Source organism: Archocentrus centrarchus, unplaced genomic scaffold (assembly GCF_007364275.1).
Source record: "Archocentrus centrarchus isolate MPI-CPG fArcCen1 unplaced genomic scaffold, fArcCen1 scaffold_55_ctg1, whole genome shotgun sequence".
NCBI classification, from domain to species: Eukaryota; Metazoa; Chordata; class Actinopteri; order Cichliformes; family Cichlidae; genus Archocentrus; species Archocentrus centrarchus.
In genome coordinates this window covers 194,409-210,256 of record NW_022060277.1, presented here as the reverse complement: position 1 = coordinate 210,256, position 15,848 = coordinate 194,409, and the positions used below count along the sequence as shown (strand labels likewise).

The window sequence follows — 15,848 nt, the reverse complement described above, 5'->3', positions numbered from 1 at the left end:
TCCCATTTGCCTGTGGGATTCCAAGCTACTTGTAGCTGTCCTCAGTGTCTGCAATGCTGCCTTCTGATAGTGTAATCCCCTCAGTTCTGACTACTTTTCCTCTCTTTGTTACCATCTAACTACACGTCTCCAGTCTGAATGACATTCCAATTCCAGCACAGGAAACAATAAAATGTTACATGAGAGCATAGAGTTTATCTCTGCACAATCTACTTTTCAGAAGGCATTTTTGTTTTTTAAATGAATATAGAAACATGAAGCATTCAGATGCAAAACCCTCTAAATCTGCCTGGACACTTTTCTTATAAAAAAGAGCATTTTTTATCTGGATGTTATGGTAAAGTTCAGTAATTTCATTTTACAGACAATGTGAGGTGCCTTTTTTTCTTTCAAAAGATGTAAATATACTAATTTACCTACTTTTTAACAAATTTATAAATATTTTGTTTTGTGGCAAAACCAGCAAAATCTTCAGTCCGTCCTCTGCCCAGTGTGAATGAAGGCAAAAGGCACAAATATCAGACTATAATAAAAAGATTTCGGCACAGATTCACACAGTACAGCTGCAATGGCACAAAATGGCAGCACATTTATTTTAACAGTAACAGAACAGTACTAGGCCACGGGGGTTCGTGACAACCGAGGGATGGATGTATATGGGGGGCTGTGACCGCATGCAGGTACATGCCGAGCCTCCTACCCGTCCGGTCCCCCCGTGAACAGACTATGTGAGAGACCCTCACAGCAAAGGAGACGGGAGGCCACCAAGTACGCTCGGCAGCCAGTAACGATCCTTCCGCAGGTTCACTGATGGAAATCTCATTGTGACTTTTATTTCCTTTAGTTAGACAAGTTTGATCGCCAAACATGTTTTCTACACAAGACTGGACTCACCTACAGCTTACAGCTTACAATCTGATCACCACCAACAAAAGTGCAGCGCTGAAAATACTTGAAGTCACATGATCCGATCTTGCATTCTGATTGGTTCTAGGGACATGGAGGCTTTTGCAGGCAATGGGAAGTGGTGTTTTGAGGCTTTTGATTCAGACTAGTCAGAGACTTAATGGGTTATGACACAACATGATTGATTGGCATATAGTATGTATGGAAAGGATTCTGTAAATATCATTATCTCATTTTTGCTGTGTAGTGGCTTTTGTGAACTAGGCTAGTCTTGATTTCAGTAATATTCACGGGGCTGGATGGAAAGATCAGGTGGGCTAGATGTGGCCCGTGGGCCGCCAGTTGACATTCACTGCTGTAGGTCCTAGTGGTGTGGATCAATGAATCGATGTCTTGTTCACTCCTGGCCTACAGCTTGATGTTGTCCATCCAGAGGAGGTGGCTGATGTTTGCTGTAGGTCCTAGTGGTGTGGATCAATGAATCGATGTCTTGTTCACTCCTGGCCTACAGCTTGATGTTGTCCATCCAGAGGAGGTGGCTGATGTTTGCTCCATTCCGTAGTCGGTATCTGCCTGTCTTGTTGATGATCTGGCTGAGGGGATTCCGACCTATGCAGAACTGCAGCGGGGACAGAGCATCTCCTTGGTCTTTGTTGAGTCTTTGCTTGGCAGTCTCTAGCCTCAGTTATGGACAGCATGTTGAACTTCTTAAGCACGCCTTTCTGCAACTCTGATAGCTTCCCTCTGCAGGGAAGCTATCAGAGTTTCTTCCCTGCTTCCTTTATCTTAGTCTATCCGTCTTTTTCATGGAGGGTACTGGTCCTTGTGGCTGTTCATCTTATAGCCAAGCATCTCAAAGATCACTGCTGCCATAATCTACATCTGATGATTGATTTCACTGATGGTTGAAGTACGGATTGTCCATCATGCTGCACTCGCATCTTCTAGTAGACTTTCAGAGGGTACTTCATGTAGTCTTGGTAATTGACCACCGGGAAGGGGGGGGGGGGGGGGGGGGGTCCAGGGTTCCAGCTTAGCCATGATCTTTTCTTTCAGGTCAGTTGCTCTGGTACTCAACATACCAGTTGTCATTGGGGCTTGGTACCCAATCTCAGAGTCTGCGGACGATGATATCTTCCTCTTGACCTGATGTCCTGGCCCACCCCTGCTGTAGCATTTGTGTTGTACCTCATCAATCTCGATGGCAGTTCCTTCTTGCAGATGTTGAAACACTGAGCTACGAGTTGTTTCGATGTCACTGTGAATGTTGGGTGTCGAAGAATCCATAGGTCCCACATCCTCTTCGTGTAACCCCTTTCACTGGGGTTACGTGTGTAGTCATGTCTTTTGAAGACCTCGAGCATAAATTTGATGCAAATAGAAAACTTTTTTTAATCTTCTCTGAAAAGTTATAAAGAAGTTAACACTTAGAAACAGCCACTGAAATAATGTTGCAAAGACCTGAAATCAGAATTTCACATTACAGTCTAAATGTATGGAATGATGAAACTGAAATCCCAGCAGAGGATTGGAAATCAGCATTTGTAGGAGCTCATATTCATGCTGTGAATACACACATCACACGTATATATATATATATATATATATATATATATATATATATATATATATACACAAAAAACAGAGCTAAACACTGCTAGAACACTGCTTCACTGTGTTTGGCAGTGCAGAAAGAGATGTGAGAAGATTATTTCAAAAGACATTTCATTAGACTCACAGCTAACATTAATGAACTTCAGCCTAAAATGCAAGAAAGCTAACAATATTTGTTACATTTAAAAGCAAAAGGAAATGCTGTAAATGATGTAAAACCTTACTCTAGAAATGAGAGCATACAATGTTTACTATATAAAATAATATATAACAGAAAAAATCCATAATGGGCTGTGTGAAAGATTTGGATTTAGCATGCATGCTGTTTTTTCCTTCTTTGTTCTTTGAAATTGATGTGTTTTGTCTATACTGGGGTATGGATTGCATGGATGTCTGTTTTCTTCTTGTTTGCTTGTAAATGAAAAATAAACAATAAATATGTTACTAAAAATGTGATGGCTGTACGTGATGTTTTTGTATTAATCCAACAAACCAAATTCCTATTAGCTATATGGAAATGGAGTTTGAATACATAAATGTGTGGAAATGTTATAATGAAAGTAGAGGAAGTGCTGAGTTTGCACCGACAACTGTGCTAACAAAAAAAACCTTAAATTTAAAAATTAAAGGTTAGCTTTAAATCTTATGGTTTTCAGTCTACAAAAGTCTGGTTATTAGTCTGGTAACTGCTGTTTCAGTATTGATTCCAACTATCTACTGATGATGCTAATTTGGATTCATAGTAAAACGTGCTTGTATGAATGGTTGAATGAGACATGTATAGAGGTGCTTTGAATGCTCAGGTACAGTAGAACAGTGCTATAGTATATTTACCAATTGTCCAATTCTATTTCCATCCATTCTCTTCCACTTGTGCTGTTCAGGGTCGGGGGGGCTGGAGCCTATCCTAGCTGCCATGGGGTGAGAGGCAGGGTACGCCCTGTACAGGTCACCAGCCTGTCGCAGGGCCTTACAATTTATATTAATAATTTGTTTAACTGACTGTCATGTACATTTATATATGCACAGCACAATATTGTATTATATTGAGAAATGACAACAAAAATAAAACTGTAACTAACTTTGTATCTGATTTTGAGGAAAATAAAGGTTTCATCTGTTTTTCTTCCTGTTTTGGGTCGTGGCCTGCCTTTTCGGGACATTGTTTATCATTCTGCCTTTATGATTATTATTGGTGCTGTTCACTGTACAACTAAAAGTTGGCTGGGTTTCTGTCTGAATGACATGATGGGATATGTTACAGTTTATCTATAAGGGTGTTACTCTATAACACTTCTTTGCTAGACTGTTGTGGCTGGCCTTATCATACTTCATGCAACAAATTGAGCCTCAAGAAGCTGCTTTAAGGGTCTGTGCTCCAGCCACCTGGTCCTCTTCACAGTGCAGCCTAAAAATTAATTATGTTTGAACTCCTGGTCAGTTTTATAAGTAATTCACAGTCCTGTGAAAAACGACAGGCTTACTGTATCTGTCAGGTGTCATCAAATCACTTGATTAATTGATCATCAGCAAGTGTGAGGTTTTGGTACTTTGCTGGTCTGGAGGTATATATAAGGACAAAGCTACAATCTTCCCAGGAGTGGACATCCTAGCAAGGTCAGACCATGCAATGTTCAGAGAAACTGCAAAAAAACAAAGCCCAAGGGCTACATCTGTGACAGCTCCCAGACAGCATTCAGTGTTAAAGTTCATGACCATGCAGTTAGAAAAAGACTGAACTTGTTTGGCTGGTTTGGAAAGGTTGCCAGGAGAAATCATCTTCTCTTTATAAAGAACATGACAACAAAGTTGCCTCTGAACAAACCACAAGCCTTCTGGAACAGTGTCCTTTGGACAGGTCAGACCAAATTTAGAGACATTTGGCTATAATGCACAGTGCCACATTTGGATAAAGTCAAACACATCATAATTACACAAATACCTAATGCCTACTGTCAAGCACATTGGTGGAGGGTGATGATTTGGGCTTGTTTTGCAGCCACAGGACCTGGGCACCTTGAAGTCATTGAGCTATCTGCCTGACAGCTAAAGCTTGGCTCAAACTGGACCATGCACTGGGATAATGGTTCCACAGAATGGCTGAAAAAGGAAAGAATCAACATGTTGCAATGCTGAAATGCTGTGGAAGGACCATAAGAGAACTGTGCATAAACAAATGGCCATAAATCGCAATGAAGTCAATTGTAAACATGGCTGTAGCTTCTGTTGATTCTCCTCCTCTCCGGTCTGGATCATGTATCTTTAATTATTTGTAACTGCATTTGTTTTGTTTTATTGAGTTCTTTTCTTACCAAGTATCTTTCAGTGTTTAGTTTGTGGTTATTTTTAACTGTTACTCGACCTCATAGTAAATGAGTGCAAACCCTCAACAAGTTTCCAAGTTTTAATTAATTAATTAATATTAAGATAATTGATTATCTTGCATTTCTACCTTTAATATTTAAGGCAATTCATCCAACTTTGGCTTTGCCAAAAGATTTACTAGGCTCCAGGTGTGTTACTAGGTGTATCAAGTTTTCGTCTAAAATGTTTTTGTATATTATAAAGGAAAGAATCTCTCTGTGCTGCTCCATGTGCAGTGTGGGGGTGGGGTCAAGCGGCCTGAAGCCTCAGATCCTGCAGTGTGAAGCGTTTCAGTGTCTCTGTAGTCAGCGACTATCACCGTTCATGCACCTGTTTCGCTGAGGTATGCAGAGCCCGCCCTCTGCACGCGTCCTTTCATTTTAATTGGTTCAACACTTGTCCGCAAACCTCAGCTGTGTCTGTGTGTGTGTGTGTGTGTGTGTGTGTGTGTGTGTGTGTGTGTGTGTGTGCGCGCGCGCGCGCGCGCCATTGGTCACACCTGATAATCTCTCTCAGCGGGAGAATGCGAGAATGCCGCACGCGCACTGGCACTCGGAGCGCCAGCTGCTTAAGAACCGAGACTCCGCACCAGCTCCGGACGACAGGATGCCGCGATCTTTCTTAATAAAAAAGCATCAAAGCACCAAGAAAACAAACTGTGGAAGGCTGAAGTCAAAGACTGAGGGTAAGGCACGACATTACTTCATTTTATCAGAATCAGAATCAAACTATTGGTCAAGGTATGCTACGCAGACAAGGAATTTGATTTTGGTTATAGGAGCTCAACAGTGCACAGTATCAGACTTTCACATAAGATAAAATAAATAAGAAGTAAAATAAATAAACTATAACCTGCAATTACTACCTCACTCACTCAGGCGCACACACACACACACACACACGGTCATACCTATAAACCTTATATTGTGGGAAGTAGGGGTCTAAAGTTAAAAAGCTGAGTGCAACAGCAGTTAAAGGCACAGAAGGGGTCAGTTTTATGTCAGCAAAGTAACATAGTACTCCGATAGAGATTAGATACACACACACACACACACACACACACACACAAATATATATATATATATATATATATATATATATATATATATATATATATATATATATATATATATATATATATATATATATATATATATTATGTAGCTGTATTCAGATAACCTTTTTAGTAGAATACTCGTTTCTTGAGTGCACATATCAACTAAACAATTTTACTGTCTTTTCTTTAAAATGGGGTATTTACAATAGATTTTACAATATTAAGACACTTTAGCTTTTCAGAAAATAATATTTTAAAAATCTATATTTGTTCCAGTAAGTTAGCTTGAGCCCCCCCCTCCTCAACCCACAGTACTGATGAACTTCCATAGAGCTAAGAAAGTAGAGCTGTGAATACAATCATATTCAGTCATGCAAGCTGTATAAAATTGCTCTGATTATTTGACTTAAAATAATATAAATGGTGTTTTCCTTGTTTATAAAGTAATTTATATAATTTTTTGTAAAGCAACACAGTCATTTTTGTTGATTTGTGTGGGTGCTTTTTAATTTTTAATTGAATTTGTGAGTTCTGTAACATGAACACATGTTTACATACATTCATCATGGGCATGATTTCTTTAAACTGTTCTTTTTCCAGAGTGGAATGGCTGTAGAGCATACATCTTTAATGACTTTTAAAAAAAACAAGAATAGGGTGGACAAATTTGAATGTATTTTGGATTTTCTCTAACCCACACAGGGTCAAATACATACGCTATATGGCCAAAAGTATTTACTCACCCATCCAAATCATTGGACTCAGGTGTTCCAGTCACTTCCACAGGTGTATAAACCAGCACCTCGGCATGCAGACTGCTTCTACAAACATCAGTGAAAGAATGGGTCGCTCTCAGGAGCTCAGTGATCTCCAGCGCGGTACCTGTGCAACAAGTCCAGTCAAGAAATTTCCTCACTACTAAATTTTCCACAGTCAGCTGTTAGTGGGATCATAACAAAGTGGAAGCGATTGGGAACAACAGCAGCTCAGCCATGCAGTGGTAGGCCATGTTAAATCACAGAGTGGGCAGAGGTTGCCAACTTTTGGCAATACTGTACATACATACATCCCCATTAATATTTGATTAAATAATTCATATTTTGTTGTTTCAGTTTATTATTATTATTATTATTAACCTCAACGGGCCCCTTTTGATGCGGTGGAGCAGCAGCTCTACTCCCGAATGGCTGCACTCCTCGCTCTATCTCTAAGGGAGAGGCCAGCCACCCTTTGGAGGAAGCTCATTTCTGCTGCTTGTATTCACGATCTTATTCTTTCATCTCTACCCAAAGTTCATGACCATATGTGAGGGTAGGGATGTAGATTGACTGGTAAATCGACAGCTTTGCTTTCACACTCAGACTTAGAGGTGCTGATTCTCATGCCAGCTGCTTCACACTCAGCTGCGAACCATTCCAACATTCCTGATGAAACCAACAGGACCGCATCGTCCGCAAAGAGCAGAGATGAGATTCTGAGGCCACCTAGGTGGAAGCCTTCCACCACTTGGCTACGCCTAGAAATTCTGTCCATAAAAATTATGAACATTCGATGAGCTGGTCCAGCGTTCCACGACTAGGACAAAAACCACATTGTTCCTTGAATCTGGGGTTCAACTAATGGATGGACCCTCCTTTCCAGTACCCTGGCATAGACCTTACCGGGGAGGCTGAGGAGGTTGATGGGGACCACCACCCCAGTCTGCCAATCCAATGGCACTGCCCCAGATGTCCACATGATGTTGCAGAGGCGTGTCAACCAAGACAGCCCTACAACATCCAGAGCCTTCAGGAACTCAGGGTAAATCTCATCCACCCCAGGGGCCCTGCCACCAAGGAGTTGTTTTACCACCTCAGTGACCTCACCCCCAGTGATGGGTGAGTCATCCCACTCATCCCCAGACTCTGCTTCCACTACAGAAGGTGTGTCAGTGGGATTAAGGAGGTCCCTCTGTGTATCCTGTGGGAGGTGCTGCGGGTATGGGGTGTGTGGCCCATTGTTGCGGGCCATTCAGTCCCTGTACAACCGCAGTGAGAGCTTGGCCCATACTGCCTGCAATAAGTCTCGTACCTAAGTCGTTCCTTGTGGATGTTGGACTCCGCCAGGGCTGCCCTTTGTCACCGATTCTGTTCAAAATTTTTATGGACACAATTTCTAGGCATAGCCAAGTGGCATAAGACTTCCACCTTGGTGGCCTCAGAATCTGATCTCTGCTTTTTGTGGATGATGCGGTCCTCACAGTGGAACGGTTCGCAGCCGAATGTGAAGCGACTGGCAAGAGAATTTGCACCTCTAAGTCTGAGGCCATGGTCCTCAGCCGGAAAAGTGTGGAGTGCCCTCTCCAGCTCAGGGACGAGTTGCTGCCCCAGGTGGGGGAGTTTAAATATCTCGGGGTCTTGTTCACGAGTGACAGGAAGAGGGGAGTGGGAGATGATGCAGTGATGCGGACGCTGCACCGTCCATTGTGGTGAAGAGGGAGCTGAATATTAAAGCACGGCTGTCGATTTACCGGTCAATCTATGTCCCTACCTGCCATGGTCCATTTGGACTCAGTGTCCTCAGCCTCCCTTGAAATGCTGTCGTTCTGCCAGAGGTGGGAGTTGAAGACTGGGGCGTCTTCCAGGCGCTCCCAGCGCACCCTCACTATACGTTTAGGTGTGCCGGGTCTGTCCAGCATCCTCCCCCACCACCTGATCCAACTCACCACCAGGTGGTGATCAGTTGACAGCTCAACTCCTCTCTTCACCCGAGTGTCCAGAACATACAGCCGCAGATCTGATTTTACATCATCCTACAGTTGGGAAAAATTTACACAGGTGGACTGTGTTTATCACTGTGTTCTCTAAATACTTTCTGTCAATGATTCCTGCAAAGAGGACCATGTACTGTGTTAAAATCAGTAGTGCAATGTAAGCAGATGAATCAAAAACGTGCTTAAGCACTTCCTTTACATTACATCACCAGCTATGGCTACTTTAGAGTCACGATTAACCTTGAATTAACCTGGATGTCTTTGGTCTGGTGTAAGCATAAGAACTGTAACTGTGAGAGCTGAGATAACAGATGTTCACAGATAATGTTGCCTAAAAACAAGGAGAGAAGCCTCAAAATGGGACCTGGTTACTAGCAGTACAGTATTAAAATAGGCTAGATGAACAGGTGTCACAATAAAAGACAGACAGAAAGGCTTTAATGTATTACTGAGATAATGATATAGAGGTTCCCTGTCTGGGTGTTGGGATCATTCATACTAGTCATAACCATTTTAATGTAAAAATATTATTTTCAATCCAATAAGATCAGGAGACATTTAGGTCTGGAATTATCCTCAGTGAAAATAACTGCATTTGCAGTATACATAATCATAAGTATCCATCCTGACTGACTGATTCAAAAACATAATGAATGTGCCTTTAAGGTCAGTTCTACATAATGCTGAATTTGCAGACCGTGAGTCTGCATAATGTTCACCTTACACAATATACCGTTTGCAGTTTTCATTAAAATATTGTTTTACATGAGAAAAAAATAAAAAGCTAGAAATTCTTTTATTAAATTGAATCAGTTTGCATTCTGCAGCTACATTAATCAAGTGTTTGTATTCTACAGAGGCTTCCAGCAGCACCCCTGAGGACTGTCTGCTCCACAGTGACATCCCCCCTCATCATCACCATCCAACCTCAAGTCCATGGCTGCAGCAGAGACCCCAGTCTCTCTCCTCGTCTTCTTGTCCTCTGTCTTTCAAAGCAGACATTCTGTCTCTTGCGTCTTCCTCCCCTTGCTCCTTTTTATGCCCAGCTACAGACCTTTATAGTAGAAGCCCTGCAGAAGTGCACAGGCCAACTGAGTCCTATACCCAAATGGACCTCAAATTCCAATATGTCGTAGGACACCACATGAGGAGGAAGAGCCTGCTCCCCCAGTCCCTCCCTTTCCTGGCTCTCTTTCCAGCCACCCCACCAGGTGACAGCAGCCGGGAGAGCTTTGAATGTTTAGAGTATCATAAAGAGTACTTGAGCTTCTCGGGAATGGCCATGCACAAGCAGCGTCAGTGTGCCTGGAGCAGTAAGAAGTTCTTCAGCTGTAAGTACTGTGAGAAAGAGTATATCAGCCTGGGAGCACTCAAGATGCACATCAGAACACACACACTGCCATGTGTGTGTAAACTCTGTGGGAAAGCATTCTCTAGACCCTGGCTGCTTCAGGGTCACATACGGACACACACAGGTAGGTTACTCATCAGCACACATTCAAGACTGTCTTGAGTTACGTTTCTGTGAAGTAATCAGCTTGGGTTCAGAGAAAGAGAGCAACTGCAAGCTGAATGTCTGAAATACATTATTATGGTATTTTGGAGTGGCAGACGCTCTGAGGACAGGATGCTGGCTTAATTTTTGCAGAAGGTGCATTTAATTCAATTCAAGTCAGTTCAAATTTATTTATATGGCACCAAATCAGAACCAGCCCTAACTATAAGCTTGATCATCAAGGAAAGTTTGAAGCCTAATCTTAAAAATAGAGAGGGTCCCTGACTCCAAGCTGGGAGCTGGTTCCACAGAAGAGGGGCCTGAAAGCTGAAGGCTCTGCCTCCCATTCTACTCTTACTCAATATTTTCTGTCTTTGAAGGAATTTTTTTAAACTGACAGAAAGATCTGAAGGCTGTTTGTCATTTTGAGAAACTGGAAGAGTGATGGTAGGATTTACTGAAGCAGTAGAATAGTGCGAATTTGGATCTGTCAGATGGTGAATGTCAAAATTATTATGTATTTTTTTAAAGGTAAAAATCAATTAGATTTTTCCACAAGTTTCTACAAATGTGCCACAACAAAAGCTTTGTTATGAAATGGGCTGTTTCAGTGAAATGCTACAGCAGTTTTAATTTGAAACAGGTTCAGGAAATCAGTTATAATCAGTGTAATGCTGTGTCTATAACAGTGACGCAAAAGTTTTAAAATGCACTCAAAATTAGAGATAAAATTACATTACAGTAGAATTCTAAGTAGAAGCAGAATCGAGTGTTTGACGAAAGCTACAGTGCTGTGAAAAAGTATTTCCCCCCCTTCCTGATTTCTTTTTTTCTTTTTTTTTTTGCATTTCTGTCACACGTTTCAGATCATCAAACAAAATTTTATATTAGAAAAAGATGACTCACGTAAATACAAAATCCAGTTTTTAAATGATAATGATCTTTATGTATAAAGGTAATTGTTGGGAAGGGGCAAATACTTTTTCACAGCACTCTACGTGGTCAAATAATTGCATCAGACCCATGTCAAGAGGAGGGCCAGGAAGGTGGGACATTGCCTGACTACATGGGGAACTGTTCTTTACTTGGAATGGTTGTGTCAAATTTAGTATTGAAGTTTGTGGAATACATTAAACAGAAAAGTACAATCCCTTGTCATTACTGCCCACGTGTCTCGTGTATGTCTCCAGGAGAGAAACCGTTCTCGTGCCTCCACTGCAGCCGAGCTTTTGCCGACAGATCCAACCTGCGAGCTCACCTCCAAACCCACTCTGAAGTGAAAAAGTACCAGTGTGCAAGCTGCTTCAAGACCTTCTCCAGGATTTCACTGCTATGCAAACATCAAGAGACACTCTGTCCCCTCGTGTGATAGCCTGCAAACTTAAACCTGCTCCAAGAAACACTCGAGGAGAGGCTCACTGCTGCTTGTTGGGGCACTCTGCAAAGATCTGGTTTGTGGATCACAAAGCTAAATTGCCTGAGTGGTGGAAGAGGCTGTGTCATGTGATAACACTTTAATATACACTTTAACATTAATATTCATCTAAATAATTATTTTGCTGAAGAAGCTTGAGAAAATGCATTTGTGTATTAACATTTGGATCTTTGCACCAGAAACCATTTGATTAGCTTATTAGTTGTAACGTATTTATTTGGTTTGGAGGAGGCTGTTCCAATAGACAGACTGATTAGTACCAGCAGTTAGGCTGTGATGGGGTCTTTGTCCCAAATGTCTGAACTGATATTTTGAGTTGTTATTACACGTCATTGTTTCCAGTATGTTTTTTTTTTATTTCGGGTTATGTATCAGAATTCTGTTGATGTCACCACCACAGTGTTGTCATATACACCCTGAGCCCCTTTCAGACATGCACCCTTTTCTGTTAATCTGACAGCACATGTTTGTGTGGTCACTTTTACATCAAATTTGTGACAGCAGTCTTCGCAGGTCAAATCTAGTAACATTTATGGTCACGATGAACACAAAACCAGTCCAAATGCATGCAGTCACATTACTGGATGGGCAGTCGCCAATAAGACTAAGTAGGTCTCATGTGTGTCTTTGTGAGTTGCTCCACTGACTGAGTGAAAACACCAGTGGCATGAGGGAAAAAAATAGGGTGGACAATTCTCACACTTTTGGCCTGAGACACCCACTCAGTCTGTCTTAGTGAGTACAGGCTGTCCTTGATAAAACATTAACTCCAGCTGAAGTTAGTTTGTTCCTGATGTTTCTAAGTTTGTTACATACCTATAAATACTGTATGTACTTATTATTATCCCAGACATGGAGACAGGACTGATGACAGTAAATGATGAACACATAGTTAAAAATTTATCAACTACAGTTAAATCATTATTTCATAGTTTAAGAAAGTTTTTTATAGATGTGGGTCCCACGGGGTGACTGTGGCTCAGGAGGTAGAGCAGTTTACTAATCGCAAGGTTGGCTGTTCAATTCCTCACTGCTCGCTAAAGTATCCTTGGGCAAGATACCAAACCCCAAGTTGCTCTCTGACAGCTGTCGGAGTGTGAATGTGTGTGAATGTTAGGTAGTAAGCACTTAGCTCCAGAAGGAAGTGCTTGTATGAATGGGTGAATACAAACATGTTGTATAAGCTTTGAGTGCTCAGCAGAGTAAAGCGCTACATAAGAACTAGTCCGTTTACCATAACCACATATAGGACCGGGCTTCTCTAATTACCAAAATATTATGAAACTATAGCTGTCATGGTAGGGAACTTTTGATTAAGTTCAATTCAGTTTCATTTAAATCACAACAGCTGCCTCGAGGTGCTTTACGTTGTAAGGTAAAGACCCTACAATAATACAGAGAAAACCCAACAATCAAATGATGAGCAGCACTTGGTGACAGCAGGAAGGAAAAACTCCTTTTTAACAGGAAGAGGCACATGGGCATGTAAGACTGCAACTCTGCTTCCTTGTCCAAACTCTGGACAGTCAAGTTTTTTGGGTTTTTTTTGGGGGGGGGGGGTTGATAAATTTGGCCAGAAACAAGAGCGGTTCCATCCAAAGTGGGATGGATGCTATCTCTCCTCACACGACCAGGTTTTCCCCAGAAAGTTTCCCAATTATTGATGAAGCTCCATCATTTTTTGGGCAGACAGACAGCATTTTAAGGAGAACACGTGGCTAAACATGTAAGTCGTGGGCCGATTCGGGAGGGTCCCGGAGAAAATGACAGATTCCGAGTTTGTACCTCGCCAGGTGTGTTGCAAAGCGGGAAAAAATGTCTAGAGACATGAATATGTTGGTTGGTGTACTGAGGGTTTGTTTAGGACTACACGTCCTCCTCACAGTCACCCAGCCGGCCTGGTTTCCCAGCTGCTCAGGACAATCTGCTGCGGGAAGAGCTATTGGTGGCTAAGTTACCTTCATCTGTATCGATTACAGAGGCCTCACTAGCTACAGGATTCTCCTGGGTGTGGAGCCGGGTCTCCAATTCACTGAGCTTGGCCTCCAAGGCTACAAACAGGCGACATTTATTACAAGTACCGGTACTGCTAAAGGAGGCAGAGGAATAACTAAACATTTGACACACAGAGCAGGAAAATGCAGGAGGGACAGGAGAAGAAGCCACGATGCTAGTGACGCAGCTGAGAGCTAAGCTAATCGCTACGCTAAACTAGTGAATCCCTAGTGATACCTAGTGAATACTATGAAAATAATCTACAGGTGTGCTTTAGAAAAAAGCATGTGAAAATTACACGAATAAGTCATCTAGAGATTCATAATTAATCAGCTACACAAACATCACTGTAACAGGAGTAGGAATTGATACAATTCCATAGTGAGAGCCAACGCCAAGTGAGAACATATATTAATTGTCAGTTATTAAAAAGCATATGTGCAGGACATTATTTTGTGTTTGAGTACTCTGGCTTATTTGTCACTATGGTGGTTATGTCTAATTGAAGTGATGAGAAACTTTAATGTAAAAGTGACTAATGTCTCTATAAGGGTACTGTAAATGGACTGGTACTTTTATAGCACTTTCTAGTCCAACTGAGCACACAAGCACTTAAAGTGCGTCACGTCAAAGGATTGATGAAACAATGTTATGTGTCTGAAAAGGGCTATGAAGAGTGGTGAATGCCATGTTCCAGGTTTAAATACCACAGAAAACTGATAATGTAGTCAAAAAAGAATGCATTACTGAGTTTAGAGGGGCACTGTGCATAGCTACAGTAACCCAAGAAACAATAGGTCAGTGTAAATGTTCCTTTAAGTCTACATAAATATCCTTGAGGCTAAAACCGGTCCTCACAGCTACAGAGAAGACAGATTAAACAGTGAACTTGACTAATGGATAAATTCTCTCACAACAGGCTCCTCCCCAGGAGAAGCACGTTTTTGGGTATATTTAGTTAGCGCTGAATTGTAGTCAATTTACAGTTAAGATCATGTTTTGTCTGCTTGTGTTTGAATTAAAACAGAGTTAGTAAAATATTTCAAGTTTCTGAAAAATGTCATGCTTTGTTCAAACACTGCATTATTACGCATATTTTTGGTAATAAAATGATTGGTGAGAATGTCCTTCCTTCTCAACTAGTTTTTTCAGTGTTAGAACATTTTTGGTGTTTGTCAGGTTGTAAAGCCATCTTTAAACTGGCCATGTTAAATACAAACTTAACTAGAGGATGTATTTCCTGAAGAAAATCAGTGCTGAAAGCTGAATGATTTGAGTTGAATTGTTGAAATATTTGGGAAACCTGTAGAAACTGCTGAAATATCCTGACTCATTCACCTGGAAGCCAAAGTGCAGAGCTACTGAAAACTGAGGTTTGCACAAAAGATCTGCATTTGATGGAAAACCTTAAACGGGGCTTTGAAAACATGAAGCATGATAACATACACGTAAAGCTTAAAAATGAAGGCGAATGACACTGAAGAAAGTTGGAAACTAGTTGAATGTCTCTGAAATGAGATTAGAAACAAGCTCACTACTGGAAAAAGAACATTTAGGTGCCGTTTACACGAGACTGTTTTCATTTTGAAACGGTGTCGTTTTGATGCGTTTCGGCCTTGCGTTTACACGACAACGGTGTCGTTTTGATGCGTTTCGCCCTTCTGTTTACACGACAACAGAGTGAAAACGATGTGTTTCAGAAACGGGGTCCAGAGTGGAGCGTTTCAGAAACGCACCGGCTTGCGTTTTCGTGTAAACACTTGAAACCGGGGTGATTTGAAAACGCTCGACTCGCACATGCGCACTATGGTTGCGACGGCCAGTTTTTCGCGCACGCGCAAACTGATAAACAGTACTCGCGGATTCACGAGTGCTTCTTATGCTTTTCCTGTGTTTTTACCGTTTTGTAATTCAGCGTTGTGTGCAGCAGCGATCCAACCTCATCATCTGTCCACACAAAACCTCTCACATTGGCCGTTTTGTAAGTAATGAACAATTTGCCGCACTACCTACTGTGTCACTCCACGCATGCGCGTCTTGCGTAAACAAACTGCAAAGAGAAAACCAACGCCAACTTGTGGCCTGGCATGGGAACTACATCGTTTTCATCGTTTCACATGTCCTCGTGTAAACGTGGATCGTTTCTGAAACGCCATCGTGTAAACGAAAGGCTGAAACGCATCAAAACGACACCGTTTCCAGTGAAAACGGCTTCGTGTAAACGGCACCT

The 15,848-nt window shown here is 41.6% G+C and overlaps 1 protein-coding gene across 1 annotated transcript; it reads left to right on the top strand.

Annotated features, from left to right (window-relative positions):
• The first annotated feature begins 5,490 nt into the window (after positions 1–5,490).
• On the top strand, positions 5,491–11,690 carry LOC115777504 (zinc finger protein SNAI2-like). Its single transcript, XM_030725426.1, has 3 exons — positions 5,491–5,569; positions 9,893–10,168; positions 11,379–11,690. The coding sequence occupies exons 1-3, from the start codon at positions 5,491–5,493 to the stop codon at positions 11,555–11,557; spliced, it is 534 nt and encodes a 177-aa protein (XP_030581286.1). The 3' UTR covers positions 11,558–11,690.
• The last annotated feature ends 4,158 nt before the right edge of the window (positions 11,691–15,848 follow it).